Source organism: Diaphorina citri, unplaced genomic scaffold (assembly GCF_000475195.1).
Source record: "Diaphorina citri unplaced genomic scaffold, Diaci psyllid genome assembly version 1.1 scaffold1153, whole genome shotgun sequence".
Lineage (NCBI taxonomy): Eukaryota > Metazoa > Arthropoda > Insecta > Hemiptera > Psyllidae > Diaphorina > Diaphorina citri.
In genome coordinates, this window is record NW_007378582.1 from 33060 (window position 1) to 56230 (window position 23171).

General features: G+C 38.6%; 2 protein-coding genes across 2 annotated transcripts; one reads left to right on the forward strand and one right to left on the reverse strand.

The window, feature by feature from the left end:
• Positions 1-1939: 1939 nt before the first annotated feature.
• Positions 1940-18642, reverse strand: LOC103514488 (acid sphingomyelinase-like phosphodiesterase 3b; the record flags this gene model as incomplete). Its single annotated transcript, XM_008479373.1, has 3 exons — positions 18624-18642; positions 16100-16168; positions 1940-2090 (listed from the first exon to the last, which is right to left on the reverse strand). Coding segments are annotated over exons 1-3 (239 nt in total), but the record flags the coding sequence as incomplete, so codon positions are not given.
• On the forward strand, positions 11915-13907 carry LOC103514487. The gene is made up of 3 exons (XM_008479372.3): positions 11915-12074; positions 12236-13468; positions 13738-13907. The coding sequence occupies exons 1-3, from the start codon at positions 11995-11997 to the stop codon at positions 13829-13831; spliced, it is 1407 nt and encodes a 468-aa protein (XP_008477594.1). The 5' UTR covers positions 11915-11994; the 3' UTR covers positions 13832-13907.
• Positions 18643-23171: the final 4529 nt, after the last annotated feature.

Consider the following 23171-nt stretch of genomic DNA (forward strand, 5'->3'; position numbering starts at 1 on the left):
TTTAACATTTTGATACACACAAGTCAATAATCATGAAATGAGCTGAATTTAAAGCGTGGGATTATTATTATTAGGTTTTAATTAAGAGAGGCCGGACATTTAAGAGTACGACCTAGTCCTTTTATAGAAGATTCCTTTATTTTATTGTTCGTTCTTTTTTGAATTTATCCAGGGTGCAATAGTCCTACATACTGGACTCCGCACACAGGAATTTCTTCAGAAAAGACCCCCATTTTAATATAATGTAATAATTTTATCCATAAAACTGCTTGTATGTTATATCAAACACCAAAGTCTCTCAACACTTTTGAAGTTCCGAGTTCTACAGCTTAAAAATCCAGATCGTCATTTCATGAAGCATAGCTTTTAATCTGCAAGTTTACTCTTCGTTTTCCCTCCCCTTCCTTTCATTTTCCCCTTTCCACTCCTAATTCTCTCCCTTCTCTTCTCTTGATTCCCCCCTCTTTTTATCTATTTACACAAAAATCAAAAGAGAAACCCCCTCCCCTCGTTCTCAGCTTCATAAGTTTTCATTTCAGGCGGACTTGAGTTCTGTTTCTTTCTCTCTTCTTATTCTTCATCTTTTTTGTTCATCTTCTTCTTCCTCTGCTTCATATTCTTCCTTTAGTTATTCCTTTATAATGTATTCTTCACCTTCTCCTCCTCCTTCTTCTTTTTCTTCTTCTCCTCCTCCTCCTCCTCTTTCTACCCTTCCTGATTGTCCTAATTCTCCTCCTCCTTCTTAGGCTAAAAACAGAAAGTAGTGGACAGCATATCAATAGAGAAGGAAGCGCCGACTTCAAACAGCATTGATCTGAGACTTTTGAGAGCAAAATGCTCTTAGCTCTCCGCTCAATTCTGTTTATAGCCTTAAAGGTGTGTCCAAACATAGTCGACTGGCCGTCGATCCACATCGATTCACAATAAATTCACGTCGATCGATCATGTGTGGATTTTTATCTATTTACACAAAAATCAAAAGAGAAACCCCCTCCCCTCGTTCTCAGCTTCATAAGTTTTCATTTCAGGCGGACTTGAGAGAAACTTCAACATAAAAGAGAGTCTCTCCCTCTAAAACAAGACGCCTTCTTTGTGTCTTATCTTCAACTTAAGTTTGCTTGATTAAAGCGTGTTCTGTTTTCTGTTTCTTTCTCTCTTCTTATTCTTCATCTTTTTTGTTCATCTTCTTCTTCCTTTGCTTCATATTCTTTCTTTAGTTATTCCCTATAATGTATTCTTCACCTCCTCCTCCTCCTCCTCCTCCTCCTTCTTCTTCTTCTTCTTCTTTTTCTTCTTCTTCTCCTCCTCCTCCTCGTTCTCCTTTTTCTCCCCTTCCTGATTGTCTTAATTCTGCTCCTTCTTCTTAGGCTAAAAAACAGAGTGTAGTGGACAGCATATCAATAGAGCAGGAAGCGGCGACTTCAAACAGCATTGATCTGAGACTTTCGAGAGCAAAATGCTCTTAGCTCTCCCCTCCATTCAGTTTTTAGCCTTAAAGGTGTGTCCAAACATAGTCGACTGGCCGTCGATCCACATCGATTCACAATAAATTCACGTCGATCGATCATGTGTGGACACACCTTTAGAAGTACGCAATTGCCTTCTCCTAATCCTCTTCCTCTTCCTCCTCCTTATTCTTAGAAGTACGCAATCCCATTCACCCCGTCCACAATATGAACTCAATCTCGCCGTGTTTCTTAGAAGTACGAAATTGCATCCTTATTATTAGAAGTACTCAATTGCCTCCTCCTCCTTATTCTTACAAGTACGCAATCCCACTCACCCCGTCCACAAGATGAACTCAATCTCGCCATGTTTCTCCTCCATTGTGCGCACCGCAGAGCGCACCAGCTCCCAGGGCGAGTCGCAATTGTAAATTGCCTTCTCCTAATCCTCCTCCTCTTCCTCCTTATTCTTACAAGTACGCAATCCCACTCACCCCGTCCACAAGATGAACTCAATTTCGCCATGTTTCTCCTCCATTGTGCGCACCGCAGAGCGCACCAGCTCCCAGGGCGAGTCGCAATTGTAGTCCCCGTAGCGCGCCGCAGGTCTGAAGTTGTGCCCGGATGTGGAACTGCGCCGACAATCTGCGGACAAAGAACATGAAGAATGAAAACGAAAATTGAAGAGAACAAAATTTAAAAAAGGAGTTTGCTTTTCTCAAAATCTCTCCAAAAAGAGTTTCACAGAAAAGACGGGGGGAGGGAGGGTTTGCTCCAAAAACTCTCTCGCACTTTAACTCATTTGAGTCCATCCAGTCAAGATTGCAGAGGTTTATAGAGAGAACTCTAACTGCTGAGGTCTTTCAGGACCTAACTGCTGAGGTCTTCACTTTCAGGACTATCGTCCTTTCTCTCGTCACTTTCAGGACTATCGTCCTGTAAGTGAAGAGAGAAAGACGAAAAAAAAGAAAGAACAAAAGGTGGAGAAGAAGAAGAAGAAGAAGAAGAAGAAGAAGACTTCTGTAAAAGTGTACAGGTGAAAGGGAAAGCGAAATAGAGAGAGAGGGGGAGAGAGAGAGAAAGAAAGAGATAAACAGAGACAGAGAGAGAGAGAGAAAGAGAGAGAGAGAGAGAGCGGAAAGTAAAAGGTGCACATCATGTTTCAGGTTTCGTGGATGTGCCAAATAACTCAGATTTACCTTCATACTCCACCAAACCCACAGTTACTTACCAAATACCCACCTTACCCCCTCCCTCCTTCCATACCTACCTACCTACCTCAACTTATGATTATTTAATGTCGCTCTTCCTGACAAACCTTTTGCATAAATTTCGAATTAATAGCTCTGTGTTTTTCCCTCATTCCCTCTTGCTCTCTCTTTCTCTCCATCCATCTCTCTTTATTCCCTTCCTTCATCTCCCATTTTCCACCATATCTCTTTCTCTCTCTTCCTCTCGCTCTCTACAATTCTGGCATATAATTTACATTTGTCCCCGCCCCGCTCTTCCCTCTTCTCGCTCTATCTGCTTCTTCCAATTTGTGTCCTTCTCATCACATCTCCGTCTCATTTTCATAACTCATTGACGTAAACATCCTCTCCATCAGCAAAAGTCCCCTCCATCAGCAGAAATTCCGTGCTGACTCATAGTAATTATTATGATAAACTCCATCATTATTTTACGTACAAATCCCTTTCGAGACAGATATATGTCACTGTTCTCAGTGTCAAATCAGCATTCAGAGCTGACTGTGCCAGTCTAATTGTGATAGTTTTGGTGATTATTTAGATTTAAACGGAAAATACCATCATCTCTTCCTATTTGTATCGGATAGAGTAAAGGGTAGAGGCATATCCTATGGTCTGTCACTGTTCTCTACTGGTGTGAAATCAGTATTCAGTGCGGACTCAAGTTTCAAGTGTGATAGTTTTGGTATATAATATAATGACTGCTGAAACCCTCCAAGAGATAGTTTTGGTAGTTACTCACATGAAAAACATTGTCATCTCTTTCTAGGTGGCCCTATGCTCTTTCACTGTTAGCTATTCGTGTCAAATCTGCATTCAGTTCTGACTGAGATTATAAATGTGGTAGTTTTGATAATTATTTACATGAAAAACATTATCATCACTTTCTAGGTATTTGTATTGGACAGAATAGTCAGCAGAGGCATTTCTGTGCTCTTTCACTGTTCTTCATAACTCATTGACGTAAACATCCTCTCCATCAGCAAAAGTCCCCTCCATCAGCAAAAGTTCCTCCATCAGCAGAAATTTCGTGCTGACTCATAGTAATTATTATGATAAACTCCATCATTATTTTACGTACAAATCACCCCGGTGTCCCTTTCGAGAGAGATATATGTCACTGTTCTCGGTGTCAAATCAGCATTCAGAGCTGACTGTGCCAGTCTAAATGTGATAGTTTTGGTAATTATTTAGATTTAAACGGAAAATATCATCATCTCTTCCTATTTGTATCGGATAGAGTAAAGGGTAGAGGCATATCCTATGGTCTGTCACTGTTCTCTACTGGTGTGAAATCAGTATTCAGTGCGGACTCAAGTTTCAAGTGTGATAGTTTTGGTAGTTACTTACATGAAAAACATTGTCATCTCTTTCTAGGTATTTAAATCGGACAGAATAGGGCCACCTATGCTCTTTCACTGTTAGCTATTCGTGTCAAATCTGCATTTAGTTCCGACTGAGATTATAAATTTAATGTGGTAGTTTTGATAATCATTTACATGAAAAACATTATCATCACTTTCTAGGTATTTGTATTGGACAGAATAGTCAGCAGAGGCATTTCTGTGCTCTTTCACTGTTCTCTACTCATGTCAAATCAGTATCTAGTGCTGACTGAAATTATAAATGTGAGATTTTTGGTAGTTATATTTATTTGCATGGAAAATGTCATCTCTTTCTAGGTATTTGGATGGGTCAAATCAGCATTCAAAGCTGACTGAGATTCTACTCATGTCAAATCACTATCTAGTGCTGACTGAAATTATACATGTAAGAGTTTTGGTAGTTATATTTATTTGCATGGAAAATGTCATCTCTTTCTAGGTATTTGGATGGGTCAAATCAGCATTCAAAGCTGACTGAGATTATAAATGTGAGAGTTTTGGTAAATATTTACTTTTACATGGAAAATGTCATAATCTCTTTCTATGTATTTAGATAGAGTAGAGGCATTTCTAAACCTACCTACTCTGTCATTGTTCTCTGGTGTCAAATCAGCATTTAGTGTTGACTGAAGTCATAATTATGATGATTTTCATAATTTTGTATGCAAGCTATGTTCACCAAATTTCAATCCGTCCTTTTCTGTTTAGACGGAAATTCGTGTGATATTTCGAACACTGAAGACAAATCTACAAAACCCTGTGCTGACTTAAGTAATTCCTAACTATAATCCTCACTTATTATGATGACTGCAACCCTAACATCTCACTGAGTATCACAGATAGCAGACAGGATATACTGGAGAGCCTTGAAACAATGGAAAATACATTCGTCAGCATAATTTCCTGCTGACTGAACTTAAAAAAAAGTCTTTTTTTTTTTGGAGTGACACTCTTCTTACTTGATACCTGTTGAATTTGGCTAGAAAATCTAGCAGAATTATTTCTTTTTAGTGGTGTTACTTGATCATGCTGACTTATGTGGAGTCTGTCATAACTTATAACACAAAGAGGAAATAATATTCAAGGGATTTTTAATGAATTTAGGGATTTTTTCGGCCTCATGTTGAATACTAAAAGGGATTTATCGTCAAATCGTCATATTAATTTCATCTCTTCGTTTCCTCCTACTTGTAATTCCTAACTATATAATCCTCACCTATTATGATGACTGCAACCCTAACATCTCACTGAGTATCACAGATAGCAGACAAGATATACTGGAGAGCCTTGAAACAATGGAGAATACATTCGTCAGCATAATTTCCTGCTGACTGAACTTAAAAAAAACAGTCTTTCTTTGGAGTGACACTCTTCTTACTAGATATCTGTTGAATTAGGCTAGAAAATCTAGCAGAACTATTTCTTTTTAGTGGTGTTACTTGATCATGCTGACTTATGTGGAGTCTGTCATAACTTATAACACAAATAGGAAATAATATTCAAGGGATTTTTAATGAATTTAGGGATTTTTTCAGCCTCATGTTAAATACTAAAAGGGATTTATCGTCAAATCGTCATATTAATTTTATCTCTTCGTCTCCTCCTACTCTTCCCTCTTAATTCTCTCTCCCCTGCCTTTATTTTTAGCAGCAACCTCCTCTCCCAATTCTAATTTGTTATACAAATAATTCCGTACAATATATTTAGCACAAAAAATAAATTACGTACGATATTTCCAAATAATGGTACCGTATTTACTGCAGCACAAAAAATAAATTACGTTCTCTAGGATAATAATGGGAGAACTTGGCAACGGTAAATAATATTACCATATTTAAACTACCAGTCGAAAAATAATTTTGTTGTTCTACATTGTACAATAACTATTTGATATACATAGGTAGGTACATAAGTAGATAGGTATAGGGCAGGTTAATATCTGGTATCTGGATAAGTGGATAGATGCAGATGTACGTGCATTTTCATGTTAGCCCCAGTAATTAGTGTTTTATTTCTTTATTATTATTATTATTATCCAATATCTCTAACCGTTTTGTCGCTATAGCTGTGAAAACCGCCAAAAAACGGTCGAAATCTGTCCAAAAGCGGTCAAAATACCGCCAAGCGCAGCAACCATCTCAACCAGACGTAACTCATCTGATGTTTCAGTAGGTAGAATGTAGTTATCAGTAGGTTCACTTCCGTATTGTATATCGTCACCGGTAGGTAAAACGTGTACCTATTATGATGCCTATTACCAATTATTTACCTAGATACCTACAATAGTAGGTACCTACACTTATATTGTAGGTACCTATAATAAATCTACAATAGTAGGTACCTACAATATAAGTGTAGGTAGGTACCTATAATAAACCTACAATACCTAGGTACCTGACATTGACACCTGAATAAGGCAAGGCCGAATGTTACCTCCTAAATATCTAACTAGAGGTAGGTAATTATGTAGGTACCTACCTAAGCTGGGTACATATAATGGAGCAGTTGCAAGTGGGTAAAAATTATTAATAAATGGTCGATTCCTACGTAAAAAGTAGTGAAAAATCCGAATCTGAGGTCAAAACTCCGAAAAAGTAACTTAAACTAAACAGCTGATGTGTATTTCTGTTTACGTTCTATATTTTTTACTCTTATTCTCTTCCTTTCTCTCTCTCTCTCTCTTCCTCTCTCTCTCTCTCTCTCTCTCTCTCTCTCTCTCTCTTACAGTCCTTTTCCTATCTCCTTCTAATTTCCGAGGCAATTTAAGGACGAAAAAGAAGGTTTCATTCCGGAGGGAGAGAGAAATACAGTTTGGGAATCCCTGTCCTAAACAGATGAGGTTCGTTCTTGGAACGGCTGTGGCTTGTTCCTATCAGTCCTCCAGTTTTCCCCTTGAATCCTCCGTTTTTGAGATCTATGTACATTTCAGTCGGACAATGACTATCTTAGAAGTACCCACTGCCTTAGGTCGCTGAAAAGAAAAATCTGGTGTGAACATCACACGACTTTCCTTATCCTATAATGATGCTTATTTGAGTGTTCTTTTACCCTAACTTTTACAATATCCCTAACCATTTTGTCGCTATAGCTGTGAAAACCGCCAAAAACCGGTCGAAATCTGTCCAAAAGCGGTCAAAATACCGCCAAAGCGCAGTAACCATCTCGACCAGACGTAACTCATCTGATGTTTCAGTAGGTAGAATGTACTTTTCAGTAGGTTCACTTCCGTATTGTATATCGTCACCGGTAGGTAAAACATGTACCTATGATGCCTATTACCAATTTACCTAGATACCTACAATAGTAGGTACCTACAAATCCTACAATATAAGTGTAGGTACCTATAATAAACCCACAATACCTAGGTACCTGACATTGACACCTGAATAAGGCAAGGCCGAATGTTACCTCCTAAATATCTAACTAGAGGTACGTTTTGTCATTCATAAACATGTGTACCGTGGATTGCCTCTCAGTAAAGATCTACAGTACTGTTGGGTTGCCTCCATATTAATTCATGCTAATTTAAAATGTAGCATGAATCGGATTGAATCCGTAGAAACTAGGTACGTATTTGTAAGCCGGTATCTGTTTTTACTTTTCTTATCCTAAACCTACAGGTAGAAAGGAAAGTAATGTATTCGGACAAAATTTTCAATGGTCAGTTTTTAGTGCCAAAACACGTTTTGAGGCCCTCAGAGCCAAAATTCAAAGTTTCAGCCATTGATCCTTGTGAGTGTCTGTCTGTAAATATTTAAACAATATAGGCATTTCGAGAACGGTAAGAGCTAGAGACTTGAAATTCAGTATGTAGTCCACAAATGAGACAATGAGACGCGATACCTTTGGTTGCCATTGCTACTGCGGTTGGCAGCATTTTAGCCTCTTTTTCACGTTTTTCAGCATAATTCAATAGGATAAGGAAAGTCGTGTGATGTTCACAGCTCATTCTTTGCATCTTTGCTGAGAATATTGAAAAACAATACGGTCTCATTAGAGAGAAGTACTTTTCCATAGTTTGTTGCATTGTAATACACACATGGTAGGTATTTTGAGTAAAGTATTGGTCTCTTGACTAGACTAGACTAGTTTTTTACGTCCATAACAACATATTACCTACCTACTAACTTGTTTCCACCCTGGCCGAACATTATCCAACGATTAAAGAGATATACCTACATAGGGTTTGTTTTTGTTCTCTGAATAAGTATCTTGTGCTCCTAATCTCTTTGATTTCGGAAAGATAATATCTCTGTTGTTAGAGTTCCCTCTATCGAACCTCAAAAAATAATAATAATAAAATAAAATAAAATCTGTATATTGGTAAAAAAAAAATTGTAACTATCATTTCTGTCAGTGATACCTAACACGTCGCGCGTGGTTGGTATTACCCGGATGGGTGATCATCTGAACATTTGTGTTCTGCTGTGGCATTTCCCGGCCCAACACAGGCTGGGACTGCTGGGAGAGGTTGATTGTGACCTAAAAAAGTCCAATCAATTAGGCCCTTTGCATTTTCATTTTTTTATCCATTACTTCGATATTTTTTTTTTTTTTTTTTTTTTTTTTTTTTTTTTTTTTTTTTTTTCTGTCAGTGATACCTAACACGTCGCGCGTGGTTGGTATTACCCGGATGGGTGACCATCTGAAGATTTGTGTTCTGCTGTGGCATTTCCCGGCCCATCACAGGCTGCGAGAGGTTAAGGGGTTAATTGTGTCCTAAAAAAGTCCAATCAATTAGGCCCTTTGCATTTTCATTTTTTTATCCATTACTTTGATTTTTTTCTTTTTTTTTTTTTTAATGCCTACAATTTTTCAAACCATTTATCAAAACTCCGAGGGGCAAAAAAAAGACGAAAATATGGCTTTTGCAAAGGCGGAAGTACTGAACTGTACTTGATAGTAACTGATTGATTCTAACAAGTGACTAATGGCAACATTGCACAATACTTTCCCCTGGCAACACTGTAAAATATTTCCTTGAAAAAAAAAGAGGTTTAATAGAGAGAACTGTAACTGCTAAGGTCTTATCGTTCCGAAATCGAAGAGAGAAGGAAGACAGGATAGAAGAATGTCAGAAATAACCTTCTCAGATGAAATACGCCAAGGGCGGGAATCGAACCCGCAGTCTAACTAACTATATAGCGATTTCCCCTTTATTATTACCTTAGGGTTCAGGAGGGCGTGGGTTCAATCCCAGCCGAGGTATGGAATTTTATCGTCAATATAATTTGAGAATTTGACCACAATAATAGTAGTAGCCTACTGCTGGAGTAAAGGGACTTTACAGGCAATTCCATACTGAAATACGGACTCAAAATTTAGGACTAGGCAAAGCTTATTTCGAATATTTAGAATCCAATAGATACGCAATGTTCAAATGTTATAGGTACTATTATTATTACTCCGCCAGCATAGTTAGCTTGTAGGGTCTGCATGCCTTCTGCTAGGTCGCGGGTTCAATTCCCCCCCGTGGTTCGAACTTTATCTAAAACAGAGGTTTGCTGGCTTTCTCCTATCCTGTCTTTCTTTTCTCTTCGCTTTCAGAACAATGAAACCAGTTAACTCTATCAAACTTTTGGAAAGATACTAGACAGAGCATACAAAAAATTACCTCCATTTCTCTTTTATCTCCTCCAATTCGTATTTTTGGGGAAGCACATGAAGTGGGAGAAGGGGAAGAAGAGGGAGGAAGAATTATACGATAATGGAGGAATACGAAGTACATTGTTAAGTGCTTCCCGCCATATAATTTTGTTTTTTCCAATTTTTCTTACATTTAATATTAATATTCTTGTATAGCTCTTCTTCCTCCTCCTCCTCCTCCTCCTCCTCTTCCTCCTCCTGCTCTTCTTCTTCGTGTTCTTCTTCCTCTTCTTCTTCTTCTGTTTCTAAAACCACTTTCTCACTCTTTCAACTTTTTTCTCACACCTCCTCTCCTCTTTTTTCTTCTCCAAACAATTCATTATTATCTCCCTCTCTCTCTCTCTCCTCTCCCTCTAGTTCTCTTTCATTCTTAATATTCTACCATCTATTCCTTTCCTTTCCAACCTCTTTTCTCCCTCTTCTTCTTCTCCTCCTCCTTCTTCTTTTCCTTCTTCTCTCGTCTTCTTCTTCTTCTCTTCCTCCTTCTTCTCTCTTCTTCTTATTTTTCTTCTTCTCCTCTTCCTCCTTCTTATTCTTCTCTCTTTTTCTTCTTCCTCCTATTTTTCTTATTCTTCGTATCGAAGATTACAGATTCCTGTCTCCACAGCCAGACGCTTTCCTCGTTTTCAATATCAAATTTTCGATGAAATTTCTGATACTTTTTAAAATACGCCAAGGGCGGGAATCGAACCCGCAGCCTAACTAACTAAATAGCAATTTTCCCTTTATTTATATTACCTTAGAACGGAACTTTCCCTTTTCAGAGGGATTTGAACATTGAACCAAGTACTCCGCCAGCATAGTTAGCTTGTAGGGTCTGCATGCCTTCTGCTAGGTCGCGGGTTCAATCCCCCCCGTGGTTCGAACTTTATCTAAAACAGAGAAGGTTTGCTGGCTTTCTCCTATCCTGTCTTTCTTTTCTCTTCGCTTTCAGAACTATGAAACCAATTAACTCTATCAAACTTTTGGAAAGAAACTAGACAGAGGATACAAAAAGTTACCTCCATTTCTCAATGCCTTTTTATCTCCCCTAATTCGTATTTTTGGGGAAGCACATGAAGTGGGAGAAGGGGAAGAAGAGGGAGGAGGGGAGGAAGAATTATACGATAATGGAGGAATACGAAGTACATTGTTAAGTGCTTCCCGCCATATAATTTTATTTTTTCCAATTTTTCTGCCAGCAGGGGCATGCCTTCTGATGCTAGATCGCGGGTTCAATTCCCCCCCGTGGTTCGAACTTTATCTAAAACAGATAAGGTTTGCTGGCTTTCTCCTATCCTGTCTTTCTTTTCTCTTCGCTTTCAGAACTATGAAACCAGTTAACTCTATCAAACTTTTGGAAAGATACTAGACAGAGCAATCAGAGCGTACAAAAAGTTACCTCCATTTCTCAATTCCTTTTTATCTACCCTAATTCGTATTTTTGGGGAAGCACATGAAGTTGGAGAAGGGGAAGAAGAGGGAGGAAGGGAGGAAGAATTATACGATAATGGAGGAATACGAAGTACATTGTTAAGTGCTTCCCGCCATATAATTTTATTTTTTCCAATTTTTCTTACATTTAATATTAATATTCTTGTATAGCTCTTCTTCCTCCTCCTACTCCTCCTCCTCCTCCTCCTCCTCCTCTCCTTCTCCTCCTCCTCTCCTTCTCCTCCTCCTCTCCTTCTTCTTCTCCTCCTGCTCTTCTTCTTCGTGTTCTTCTTCTTCTTCTTCCTCTTCTGTTTCTAAAACCACTTTCTCACTCTTTCAACTTTTTTCTCACACCTCCTCTCCTCTTTTTTCTTCTCCAAACAATTCATTATTATCTCCCTCTCTCCTCTCCCTTTAGTTTTCTCTCATTCTTAATATTCTACCATCTATTCCTTTCCTTTCCAACCTCTTTTCTCCCTCTTCTTCTTCTCCTCCTCCTTCTTCTTCTCCTTCTTCTCTCGTCTTCTTCTTCTTCTTCTCCTCCTCCTTCTTCTTCTCTCTTCTTCCTATTTTTCTTCTTCTCCTCTTCCTCCTTCTTATTCTTCTCTCTTCTTCTTCCTCCTATTTTTCTTATTCTTCGTATTGAAGATTACAGATTCCTGTCTCCACAGCCAGACGCTTTTCTCGTTTTCAATATCAAATTTTCGATGAAATTTCTGATACTTTTTGAGCGCAACTACCGAATTTTTTATTTATTTATGGTCTGCCTCGTTCAAACAATTCCATACTGAAATACGGACTCAAAATTTAGGACTAGGCAAAGCTTATTTCGAATATTTAGAATCCAATAGATACGCAATGTTCACAGATCTGAAGCAACTGGTTGAGGACAATAGAGCAGCCTATGAACGAGCTCGTTGTAAGAGAGAAGCACTCACCAAGAACATACTGAAATACGGACTCAAAATTTAGGACTAGGCAAAGCTTATTTCGAATATTTAGAATCCAATAGATATGCAATGTTCACAGATCTGAAGCAACTGGTTGAGGACAATAGAGCAGCCTATGAACGAGCTCGTTGTAAGAGAGAAGCACTCACCAAGAAAGTACTGCGTAAACTGGATGGAGCCTCTCTGAAAAATACAGATTTCCAAAACAAATCCATACCGTACTTCAACGAACGTGTTGATAGGTACGAAACCATTGCGCTGGATATGGAAGCCATGGAATTCGACATGGAATATCTGAAGAACACGACCGAAGACGAAATGGTGTCGGTGTTCAATCGATGTACGGAGACTGAAAATGTGATTGCCAACTATCGAGCCGAGATTCCGAAAATCAGAAAGGAGAACATGCAAACCAAAGTGTTCACCCTGTATGATCTCCAACAGGAAGCAATCAAATCGAAAGCAAACGTGGCGCAGCAAATATCCGAACTTAAGCAAGACGTGGAATACATAAGGAATAAAATGGTAAGATTAAGAGACAAAAAACGGCATTTGAAGGAGCAGCGCAAAACGGCCGAGAAAAACTACAATGACCTGTGGAAACACTACGACAGCCAAATTGACCAGGATCTCCAGAAGATTACAAACATGGACAGATACATACAGGAGAAAATCCTGGGAAGACATTGGGAGACCCCTCCGTCCACTCCGTCAGAAATAACCGCAAGCGAAAGCACCATATTAGAAAAGCCACCACCTAAAGAACCTTGCAAGCAACTGTACTCGCTAAGTCCAGAAGCGAAACAACGTCGGTTGATAGACTGTGTCAACAAAGCCCTTCTAGCTCACGGGGACTTTGTTCTTCAAAAGCTCCAGCTGACAACACCTCTGCCTCCCAATCTGGAAACCTTTGTCAAACTGAATCGCATCCTATGTGCCCTCTGCGTGAATACAATGGAAGACTTCAACCACTTGGTGAGCTGTCTGGCACCATACATGTACTGCATTGACTGCGCCAGAGAGGAAGAGAACCCGTTCGCCAAATACAACACAATTGTCAAAACCATTCTGGACACTACCTGCGTCTGTCCGAACGACAAGCACAAGTTGACCATCGAAGGCAGTGATTTATTCAGAGGATTTGACGAATATATGAAGGAGGAACCTGAACAAGAACCAGAGAAACCTCACCATGTCGTACACGTGCAAGATATCGAGAAAAACTGGAAGTGCAAGGCGAGCATTATAACAGAAGAGAAAGTCGTCTTGTTCAAAGCTGTGAGAGATATTCTCAAAAACCACTATGATGACCTGGTGCGGACACAATTGGAGAAACAGAAACGACAACACTGTAACAACTTGAGAAACAAATACGAGGACACCAACTTGAGAAAGAAGTGTTCAGAGGAATTGACGAATATATGAAGGAAGAACCTGAACAAGAACCAGAGAAACCTCACCATGTCGTACACGTGCAAGATATCGAGAAAAACTGGAAGTGCAAGGCGAGCATTATAACAGAAGAGAAAGTCGTCTTGTTCAAAGCTGTGAGAGATATTCTCAAAAACCACTATGATGATCTGGTGCGGACACAATTGGAGAAACAGAAACGACAACACTGTAACAACTTGAGAAACAAATACGAGGACACCAACTTGAGAAAGAAGTTCAGAAAAGAGACCAAGGTTGAATGCTTTGAAAACAAGCCGACTTCTTATGATGGGTTTGGAGATTGCAAGTGTTGACAGTCAGTACAATTTTGGTCACTTAAAATTTCAAGTGTACTTAAATTGTTTAATAGAGAGTACTGGTTAACAACAACGGAGGTCTTATCGTCCCGAAATCGAAGAGAGAAGGAAGACAGGATAGGAGAAAGCCAGCCGTTCCGAGAACGAACATTATCCATCCCGAAATTGAAGAAAGACAGGATAGAAGAGAGTCGGCCGTACCGAGAATGGACCTTATCTGTTTAGGATAATGTTCGCTCCGGTTGAGAATCGAAAGCCTACAAGGCAGACGGGTACTTGTGCAGAAGTCACGTCCGTGGAATATTGCTACCAAAGGAACTGGCACAAACGAGCAGTGACCAGTGTTATTATAGGGTTAGGTTAAATGCAAGAAGGAGTTTCCACAATTGGAGTAGTGATTAGTGTTATTATAGGGTTAGGTTGAATACAAAAAGGAGCTTTCCTTTTCCACGGACGTGACTTCTGCATAATTACCGGCAGACGCCTTTGATTTGACGCTCTTTAACCAAACTACCCTCTCTTCTCCCTTGATTTCCGGCCAAAAGCCTGCTTATAGGACAGTGTGTCCTATTAAGGACACTATTTGAGGTTAAATCACCTCCATTAGAATGAAAATGCCTGACGGGCCCTGAGAAAACTGAAATTCAAACCTGCCACACTATGGAAAGCTGTGAAGCCATTAGAGAAAGCTTACAAAATACCAAGATAGAGATAGAATAGAGAGAGAGATAGATAGATAGATAGAGGGAGAGGGAGAATGATGAATTAGGAATGATCACATATTGAGCCTTACTTCTCAAGGGAGAGAGAAAAAGAGAGAGAGAGAGAGAGAGAGACATTGCAAGACATTGACATTGCATCTAAGATCTAACATCCAACACTCTGATGACATTTTCAATCCTTGATGAAACTTTCAGCTTTCCAATACTTGTCTTGATTATTAGCCTATTATAGGTACAATATTCAGTAAGTCCAGCTTTCCTCAGAAAAACTGCTTCGAAACAGGTTACTAGGTTGAAATGGAAGACAGACATTACCGACATACAGAGACGGGAAACTTTCCATCATTATACAGGGTTCCCTGAAATCCTTGATGTAGTTGATGTACAAGGAGTGCGTGACTACAAGGTTTCCTGAAATCCTTGATGTACAAGGAGTGCGTGACTACAAGGTTCCCCGAAATCCTTGATGTACAAGGAGTGCGTGACTACAAGGTTCCCTTTTTCAAGGCACGGATGAATTGTGAACAGGTTTTCGGGTTTAATTATAGTTATTATAGGTACTCCTTCAACGAATAAAACACACTGGGTCGCGGAATCGATTTCCTTCCGGGGGAAAAATTTTTGTTCTTGGAACGCCTGACTTTCTCCTATCCTGTCCTCCTTCTCTCTTTGATTTCGAAACAATAAGGCATCTGTTGATACAGTGCCATCTCTTGAACAGAAATAATCATAATCATCTCTTCATAATCATTTGAATACATTCGTCAGCATAATTTCCTGCTGACTGAACTTAAAAAAAAACAGTCTTTTTTTGGAGTGACACTCTTCTTACTTGATACCTGTTGAATTAGGCTAGAAAATCTAGCAGAACTATTTCTTTTTAGTGGTGTTACTTGATCATGCTGACTTGTGTGGAGTCTGTCATAACTTATAACACAAAGAGGAAATAATATTCAAGGGATTTTTAATGAATTTAGGGATTTTTTCGGCCTCATGTTGAATACTAAAAGGGATTTATCGTCAAATCGTCATATTAATTTCATCTCTTCGTCTCCTCCTACCCTTCCCTCTTAATTCTCTCTCCCCTGCCTTTATTTTTAACAGCAACCCCCTCTCCCAATTCTAATTTGTTATACAAATAATTCCGTACAATATATGCATTTAGCACAAAAAATAAATTACGTACGATATTTCCAAATAATAATACCGTATTTTCTGCAGCACAAAAAATAAATTACGTTCTGTAGGATAATAATGGGAGAACTTGGCAACGGTAAATAATATTATACCTATCATATTTAACTACCAGTCGAAAAATAATTTCGTTGTTCTACATTTTACAATAACTATTTGATATAGGTACATACATAGGTAGTTTTAGGTTAGGTTAGTATCTGGATAAATGGATAGATGGCATAGGTACAGACTGCAGAGGTATGTGTGTGCATTTTAATGTAGGCATGCCTAAAATTGGGACCAGATTTTATTTATTTATTTTTATTTTTTAAGTAAAAGGATTTTTATAATAAAGCGATAAACTTACTTCGTTTGGTGTCGCCTCCGACTGTGTAGTCCAGATCCAAATGTATGTCTGTGATGTGCCAGAAATGACCTGAAACAGAAAGAAGGGTTTAAAATTAGAACTTTTGAAAAAAGGTAATATTGTGCAATCACAGTTTTTCAGCAATAGTGAATTAGTGATACAAACGATATGGGCAAATTGTACCTACTAATCTGAATCACTGAATTGCAGTAAGATTTTTGCTGAATTTCATCAAAATCGGACAAAAAGGGTGGAATGAACGGGATGAGAGATATAGGACAGAGAGGGAGAGAGATCAGAGGTAAAAAAAGAGAGATAAAAAGATGAAAAAGAAGAGAAGGGAAGAAGAGGTAAAAAAGGAGAGAGAAAGAGAGGCGAGGGAAATAATAATGGAAAACAATAGCAATGAAAAATAAAAGCATGTGGGGAAGTATGAGAAACAGAGATAAAAAGATGAAAAAGAAGAGAAGGGAAGAAGAGGTAAAAAAGGAGAGAGAAAGAGAGGCGAGGGAAATAATAATGGAAAACAATAGCAATGAAAAATAAAAGCATGTGGGGAAGTATGAGAAACAGAAAAAGGATGGAGAAAGCAAGGACAGAAGGGAAGGTACGAAAAAAAAAGAGAAAAGGGGAAAGAAGAGGGAAAGAAGAGAGAGAGAGAGAGAAGGGAAGAGAAAAAGGGAATGATGTCGAGGACGACAAGGACAGAGTAGCTACGATAAAGATGTGAGGAAAGGAGAGAGAAAGTGAAATGAGAGGAAAAAGAAAAGGAAGCGAAAGAAGAAGGTGAGATTACATAAAGAGAAAAGGAGGGAGATACGAAAAAGAGAAGTGGGAGAATACAGGGCAGGAAGAAAAGGAGTAGGAGGAAGAGGAGGAGGAGTAGAAAGGAAGAATAATAGGAGGAGGAGGGGGGGGGGAGATCAGCAAAAAACGACATAGTCAGGTGAATAGGTACAAGCTATACAATATTTGAGTAAAAATTAATTACCTACTGCCCCTGGGTAGCCAGGTATAGGTAATTCAACCCAATTTTTTCCCTCCCTTTCTCCTCCCTAATCTCTCCCCTCCTCTTTGCTTTCTCCCTTTCTCTTTACTCTCTGAGAGAGAGAGAAGGGAAGAGAAAAAGGGAATGATGTAGAGGACGACAAGGACAGAGTAGCTACGATAAAGATGTGAGGAAAGGAGAGAGAGAAAGTGAAATGAGAGGAAAAAGAAAAGGAAGGGAAAGAAGAAGGTGAGATTACATAAAGAGAAAAGGAAGGAGAAACGAAAAAGAGAAGTGGGAGAGTACAGGGCAGGAAGAAAAGGAGTAGGAGGAGTAGAAAGGAAGAATAATAGGAGAAGGAGGAGGGAGGGAGCAAAAAACGACATAGTCAGGTGAATAGGTACAAGCTATACAATATTTGAGTGAAAATTAATTACCTACTGCTCCTGGGGTAGCCAGGCATAGGTAATTCAACCCAATTTTTTCCCTCCCTTTCTCCTCCCTAATCTCTCCCCTCCTCTTTGCTTTCTCCCTTTCTCTTTACTCTCTCCCCATTTCATATTCCCCTGCTCCTTCCCAAAGAGCTCTCCCCATTTTAATGTCAATTTGAAAATTTCCTGCCATTGTTCTCTGGCAACATGTAAAAAAGTGAAATTTCCCCCCAAATTTTCCCTTTTCCCTCTCCTCTTTTCCCCTTATTCCCCTGACAAGGTACAGTTGACCTTTGGTCCCTCAGGTCGTTTTCTTCAAACATAACCTTATAATATACGGTCACTGGAAATTTCCCCCCAAATTTTCCCTTTTCCCTCTCCTCCTTTCCCCTTATTCCCCTGACAAGGTACAGTTGACCTTTGGTCCCTCAGGTCGTTTTCTTCAAATATAACCTTATAATATACGGTCACTTTCTCTCCGTCTCTCTCTTCCTCTACTCTCTCCCTCCCTCTTTCTCTCATCCTCCTTCTTTCTCTCTTTAGTCTCTCGTTCTTCCTTCCTCCTCATCTTTCCTTACTCCTTTTTTTTCTGTTTCACTTTCCCTTTTCTTACATTTATATCCCTATTTTCCATCACTTTTTCCCTCCCTCCCTCTCTTCTTATCCCTTTTTCTCCCCCTCCCTCTCTCTTCCTCTCCTTTCCCTCTTTAGTCTCTCTTTCTTCCTCCCTCCTCATCTTTCCTTACTCCTTTTTTTTCTGTTTTACTTTCCCTTTTCTTACATTTATATCCCTATTTTCCATCACTTTTTCCCTCCCTCCCTCTCTTCTTATCCCTTTTTCTCCCCCTCCCTTCTGTCTTTAATCCCTCCACGTACAAGTACATTGACTTTTGTGTGTTACTGTTTTTTTTTCTTCTTCTTCTTTTTTGCCATAGGCTCATCTCAGCCTCTGTTGTCTTTTGTTTTATTCAAAGGAAATGTTTTCTTACCCTTTTCAAGTTCTGTCAAACATGTCCCCTCCTACGCCGAATGAAGGTTACCTTATTTTGGGTATCGAAGAATGTTCTTATTTTGGGACATCTAATATTTAGGTACCTTCTCTTACATGTTATTTTGGGAACCATGTTTTTTTCCTACCTGTAATTCTGTCAAACACGCCTCTCCTACGCCGAATGAAGGTTGCCTTATTTTGGGTATCGAAGGTTGTTCTTATTTTGGGACATCTAATACTTAGGTACCTTCTCTTACATGTTATTTTGGGAACCATGTTTTTTTCCTACCTGTAAGAATAACATCTCTTTTTTTTCTGAACCTCTCTAAAGAGAATGTAGAAGAGTGAGAGATTGGTATGAAGAGTGAGTAAGGTAGAAACACATTGCCCTCACATTTCCTACCTGTAAGAATAACATCTCTTTTTTTCTGAACCTCTCTAAAGAGAATGTAGTTTGGTATGAAGAGTGAGTAAGGTAGAAACACATTGCCCTCACATCATTTCAGGCCTTGATATTTTGGTTTGGTGTAATCTAGTTTGGGGTAGGTAATCAAGAAAATGTAAAAAGAATGGTTTAGTATTCGTTTTCACATGGTTCGCCACAAACATAAAGTAAAAGTTTCCATTGCAACCAGGGCCGGATTTAGGACTATAAATTTGGTGTTCGAAGTAAAGTAAAATTTATTGTTCTACCAAGGTGCATACTATTGATAAAGGAACTTGGAGAATAATTTCGATCAACAAGCACAGAAAAGAAATTTTCTCAATTAATTTGGGGCCAGATCAGGTTTTTGAGGTTCCCATAGTACCTACTTTTTTTTGCGAGTTCTTCAACTCACTGATCCATATTTTGGGTCTTTTGTGGGCCCTGTATGAGCCCCTTTCTGTAATTTTTTATACTATTCGCTGACTCACCACAACACTTCAAAACCTGTCCCAAAAAAGCCAAATCACCACCCCTGTGCTGACTTTAAAATGTGCTCAGCGTTAATCCATCATCAGCACATTCATAAGTTTAGTATTCGTTTTCACATGGTTCGCCACAAACATAAAGTAAAAGTTTCCATTGCAACCAGGGCCGGATTTAGGACTATAAATTTGGTGTTCGAAGTAAAGTAAAATTTATTGTTCTACCAAGGTGCATACTATTGATAAAAGAAACTTGGAAAATAATTTCGATCAACAAGCACAGAAAAGAAATTTTCTCATTAAATTTGGGGCCAGATCAGGTTTTTGAGGTTCCCATAGTACCTACTCTTTTTTGCGAGTTCTTCAACTCACTGATCCATATTTTGGGTCTTTTGTGGGCCCTGCATGAACCCCTTTCTGTAATTTTTTATACTATCCGCTGACTCACCACAACACCTCAAAACCTGTCCCAAAAAAGCCAAATCACCACCCCTGTGCTGACTTTAAAATGTGCTCAGCGTTAATCCATCATCAGCACATTCATAATTCATTTTATTTTCTGCCTGTTCAGAGAGAAAAAAAAAGCAAAAAGAATTTTCGTTTCATTAAATTTTCATTAAAGATTTTCCATAAATAAAACATGATGCAACGTTGGATGATTTTCTTGTGATTAGAGTTGGATTTTTTTTTTTCCAACATAATATAAACATGATTTGTTCCGGTTCTTTTCATTTTTGTTCTTGGAGAATTCATCAAAATGTAATTTGGTCTTAATAAAACATGATGCAACGTTGGATGATTTTCTTGTGATTAGAGTTGGATTTTTTTTTTCCAACATAATATAAACATGATTTGTTCCGGTTCTTTTCATTTTTGTTCTTGGAGAATTCATCAAAATGTAATTTGGTCCCAACATAATATAAACATGATTTGTTCCGGTTCTTTTCATTTTCGTTCTTGGAGAATTCATCAAAATGTAATTTGGTCTGATGAGGGCTCTCATTTTCGTCTGGTGGTAAAAACATCAAATTGATGTTGGAGCATTATTTGTACGTTCTAGAGGTAAGGTTGAGTGGTGGTGTTTTTGAGGGGATCTATTTTTCTCTCTTGGTTACAAACTCAATCTAACAGCCTGTTAAATTCCTTGTAAAGCTAACAGCCTGTTAAATTCCTTGTAAAGCAACAGCCTGTTAAATTCCTTGTAAAGCTAACAGGGTGCTAGGGACTACAAATGAGGAAACTCAAATCAAGTGAAGAGTTGATTTTAAAATTTCGAACTTACGCCAAAGGGTTTGCCCAATCAAACCTGAGCCCATTTCTTCTGCGAGCCATTTGCATTGTGCAAGCTATTTGACCTGTAAAAAAGGTTTCAATTTTTCAAAAAGGCTTAAGCCTTTTTTTTCTTATTTTTCAGATCAGGTTGCAACTTTTCAAGGAGCTCCTCAGCTGTCTATCCAGTAATACTGTTTCGTATCAAGTTCTTCTTCCTCCTCCTCTTCTTCTTCTGCTTCTTCTTCTTTCTTCTTCTTCTCCTTCTTCTTCTTCAACTTAGACCTTGACTTCTCTTTTTATTCTTCCTCCCCTTTTTCTCCTGCTCATGATTCTCCTCCTCCTCCTCCGTCTTTTTCTTCTTCTTTTCCTTCTGGAAAAACTACATTGTTGCTTTTGCTTGCTTTGTGGAAAGTTTTTTCATTACTTTCTCTCTTCCTTTCTCCGTTTCTCTTTCTCCCCCTCTCTCTTTCTCCCCCTTTCCTTCTCAAATATTTTATTAGTCAAAAGACGTTCATGATAGATTAGACAGTGAGAGCGGAAGGGGTAAAGCTAGAGAGGAAGTGAGAGGGGGAAGGACAGAAAGACAGACAGAGAGAGAGAGAGAGAGAGACATCCCATTATCATTCAATGCCTTATGGATCCATTTTTCTACCAAGAGAGCTTACGAATGTTTCTCTGACATCCCATTATCATTCAATGCCTTATGGATCCATTTTTCTACCAAGAGAGCTTACGAATGTTTCTCTCTCCCTCTCTCTCTCTCTCTCTCTTGTTAGTGATAATACTTTTTTTCTCTATTCATGATTAGTGACTAAACATGACACTTTCTAGTCTCTCTCTCTCTTCCCTGATGTTTTCTCTTGCATCTTTCTCGCTTTTTCTCATAACTCTATCTTCGCTTTCTCTCTCTCTATCTTGCTCTCTCTCTCTCTCTCTCTCTCTCTCTCTCTCTCTCTCTCTCTCTCTCTCAGAAAATATGTCTCTCTCTCTCTCTCTCTCTCAGAAAAGATGTGATGAGGTAACTTAGAAAAATAATTGAGATGATGATTCAAAGACAAAGAGAGGAAGAGAGGGAAAGCGAGGAAATAGGGATAGAAGGAGAGGAAGAGAAGAGCATAGTATAATACGTAATAATATGGTGTATGAAAGAGAGAAAAATAAATATGGAGACAGAGACAGAGAGAGAGAGAGAGAGACAGAGAGAGAGACAGAGAGAGAGAGAGAGAGAGAGAGAGAGAGAGAGAGAGAGAGAGAGAGAGAGAGAGAGAGAGAGAGAGAGAGAGAGACCATGTAGAAGAGAGAGAGAGAGAGAGAGAGAGAGAGAGAGAGAGAGAGAGAGAGAGAGAGAGAGAGAGAGAGAGAGAGAGAGATGATTTGATTTTATTATTTATTTATACAATTATAAATTTTACATAAGTGACATCTCCTAAGCTAATAATAAGAAAAAGCTAATAAAAAATAAAAAAATAAAAATAAAGAGAGAGAGAGAGAGAGAGAGAGAGAGATAAAGAGAAAGCTAGAAGGAGAGAGAAAGACAGATAGGCAAAGAAAGAGAGAGATAAAGAGAAAGCTATAGAAAGAGAAAAGGTCGTGTTTAAGGAGAGAAGAATTACTTACATTTAAAAGCTTACTACTTAGCTGCAAAAAGCAGCGGAAGTAATCTAGCTCAAATTTGCATTTCAAATTTCTTCCCTTATGAAGAAAAGAAAGCACAATAATTACTTTTTTCCTCTCTCGTTACCTGTTTTTTTACGTTTTAGAAAGCAAGAATTTTACGCGTTGAAATAATGTTGAAACGTAAAAAAAAGTCTGTATGTAGGTACGTTACCTACCTATGGAAACCGAGATTATCTAGGCCAAAAGAGGTATATGAAAAAGAATAGAGAGAGAGAGAGAGAGAGAGAGAGAGAGAGAGAGAGAGAGAGAGAGAGAGAGAGAGAGAGAGAGAGAGGGAGAGAGAGAGAGAGAGGACGGATACAGAGAGTGAGAGGGAGATAAGAAAGATGTGATACCAATTATACCTATAATCTCACTTTTAGCTCAAAAATATTAATTTTTCAGGTCATTTTTTGATGAGTGATGAGGTACCTTTTGCTCTTTATTGTTTAACTTCCAGTCTTCTTAACACTCTTTTTTTTTTTTCTTCCTTTTAGGCGCTTTAACTATGTGTTACAACATGTCGTTCGCGCCTGTCCTCGTCTTATATTTTCTTAATAACACTCTTGAAATACCCGATTTCCTAGATACATATCTGATATCTTTCCCTTACAAAAAGTTCTGGGACCTCTATTTCTTCCTCTTTTTCAGTCTCTTCGTGTTTTTTGATTTCTCTTTTCCACTTGTTCTTCGACGAGAGTCCTTTTCCACTTTCTCCACAACCGAGTGTTTTTCTTTGCGTGATTTTTTTCCCTCTTCTTCTTCTTCTTCTCCTCCTCCTTCTTTTTCCCTTTCCCCCCCAGAAAACTTTTATTTTATTTAGCT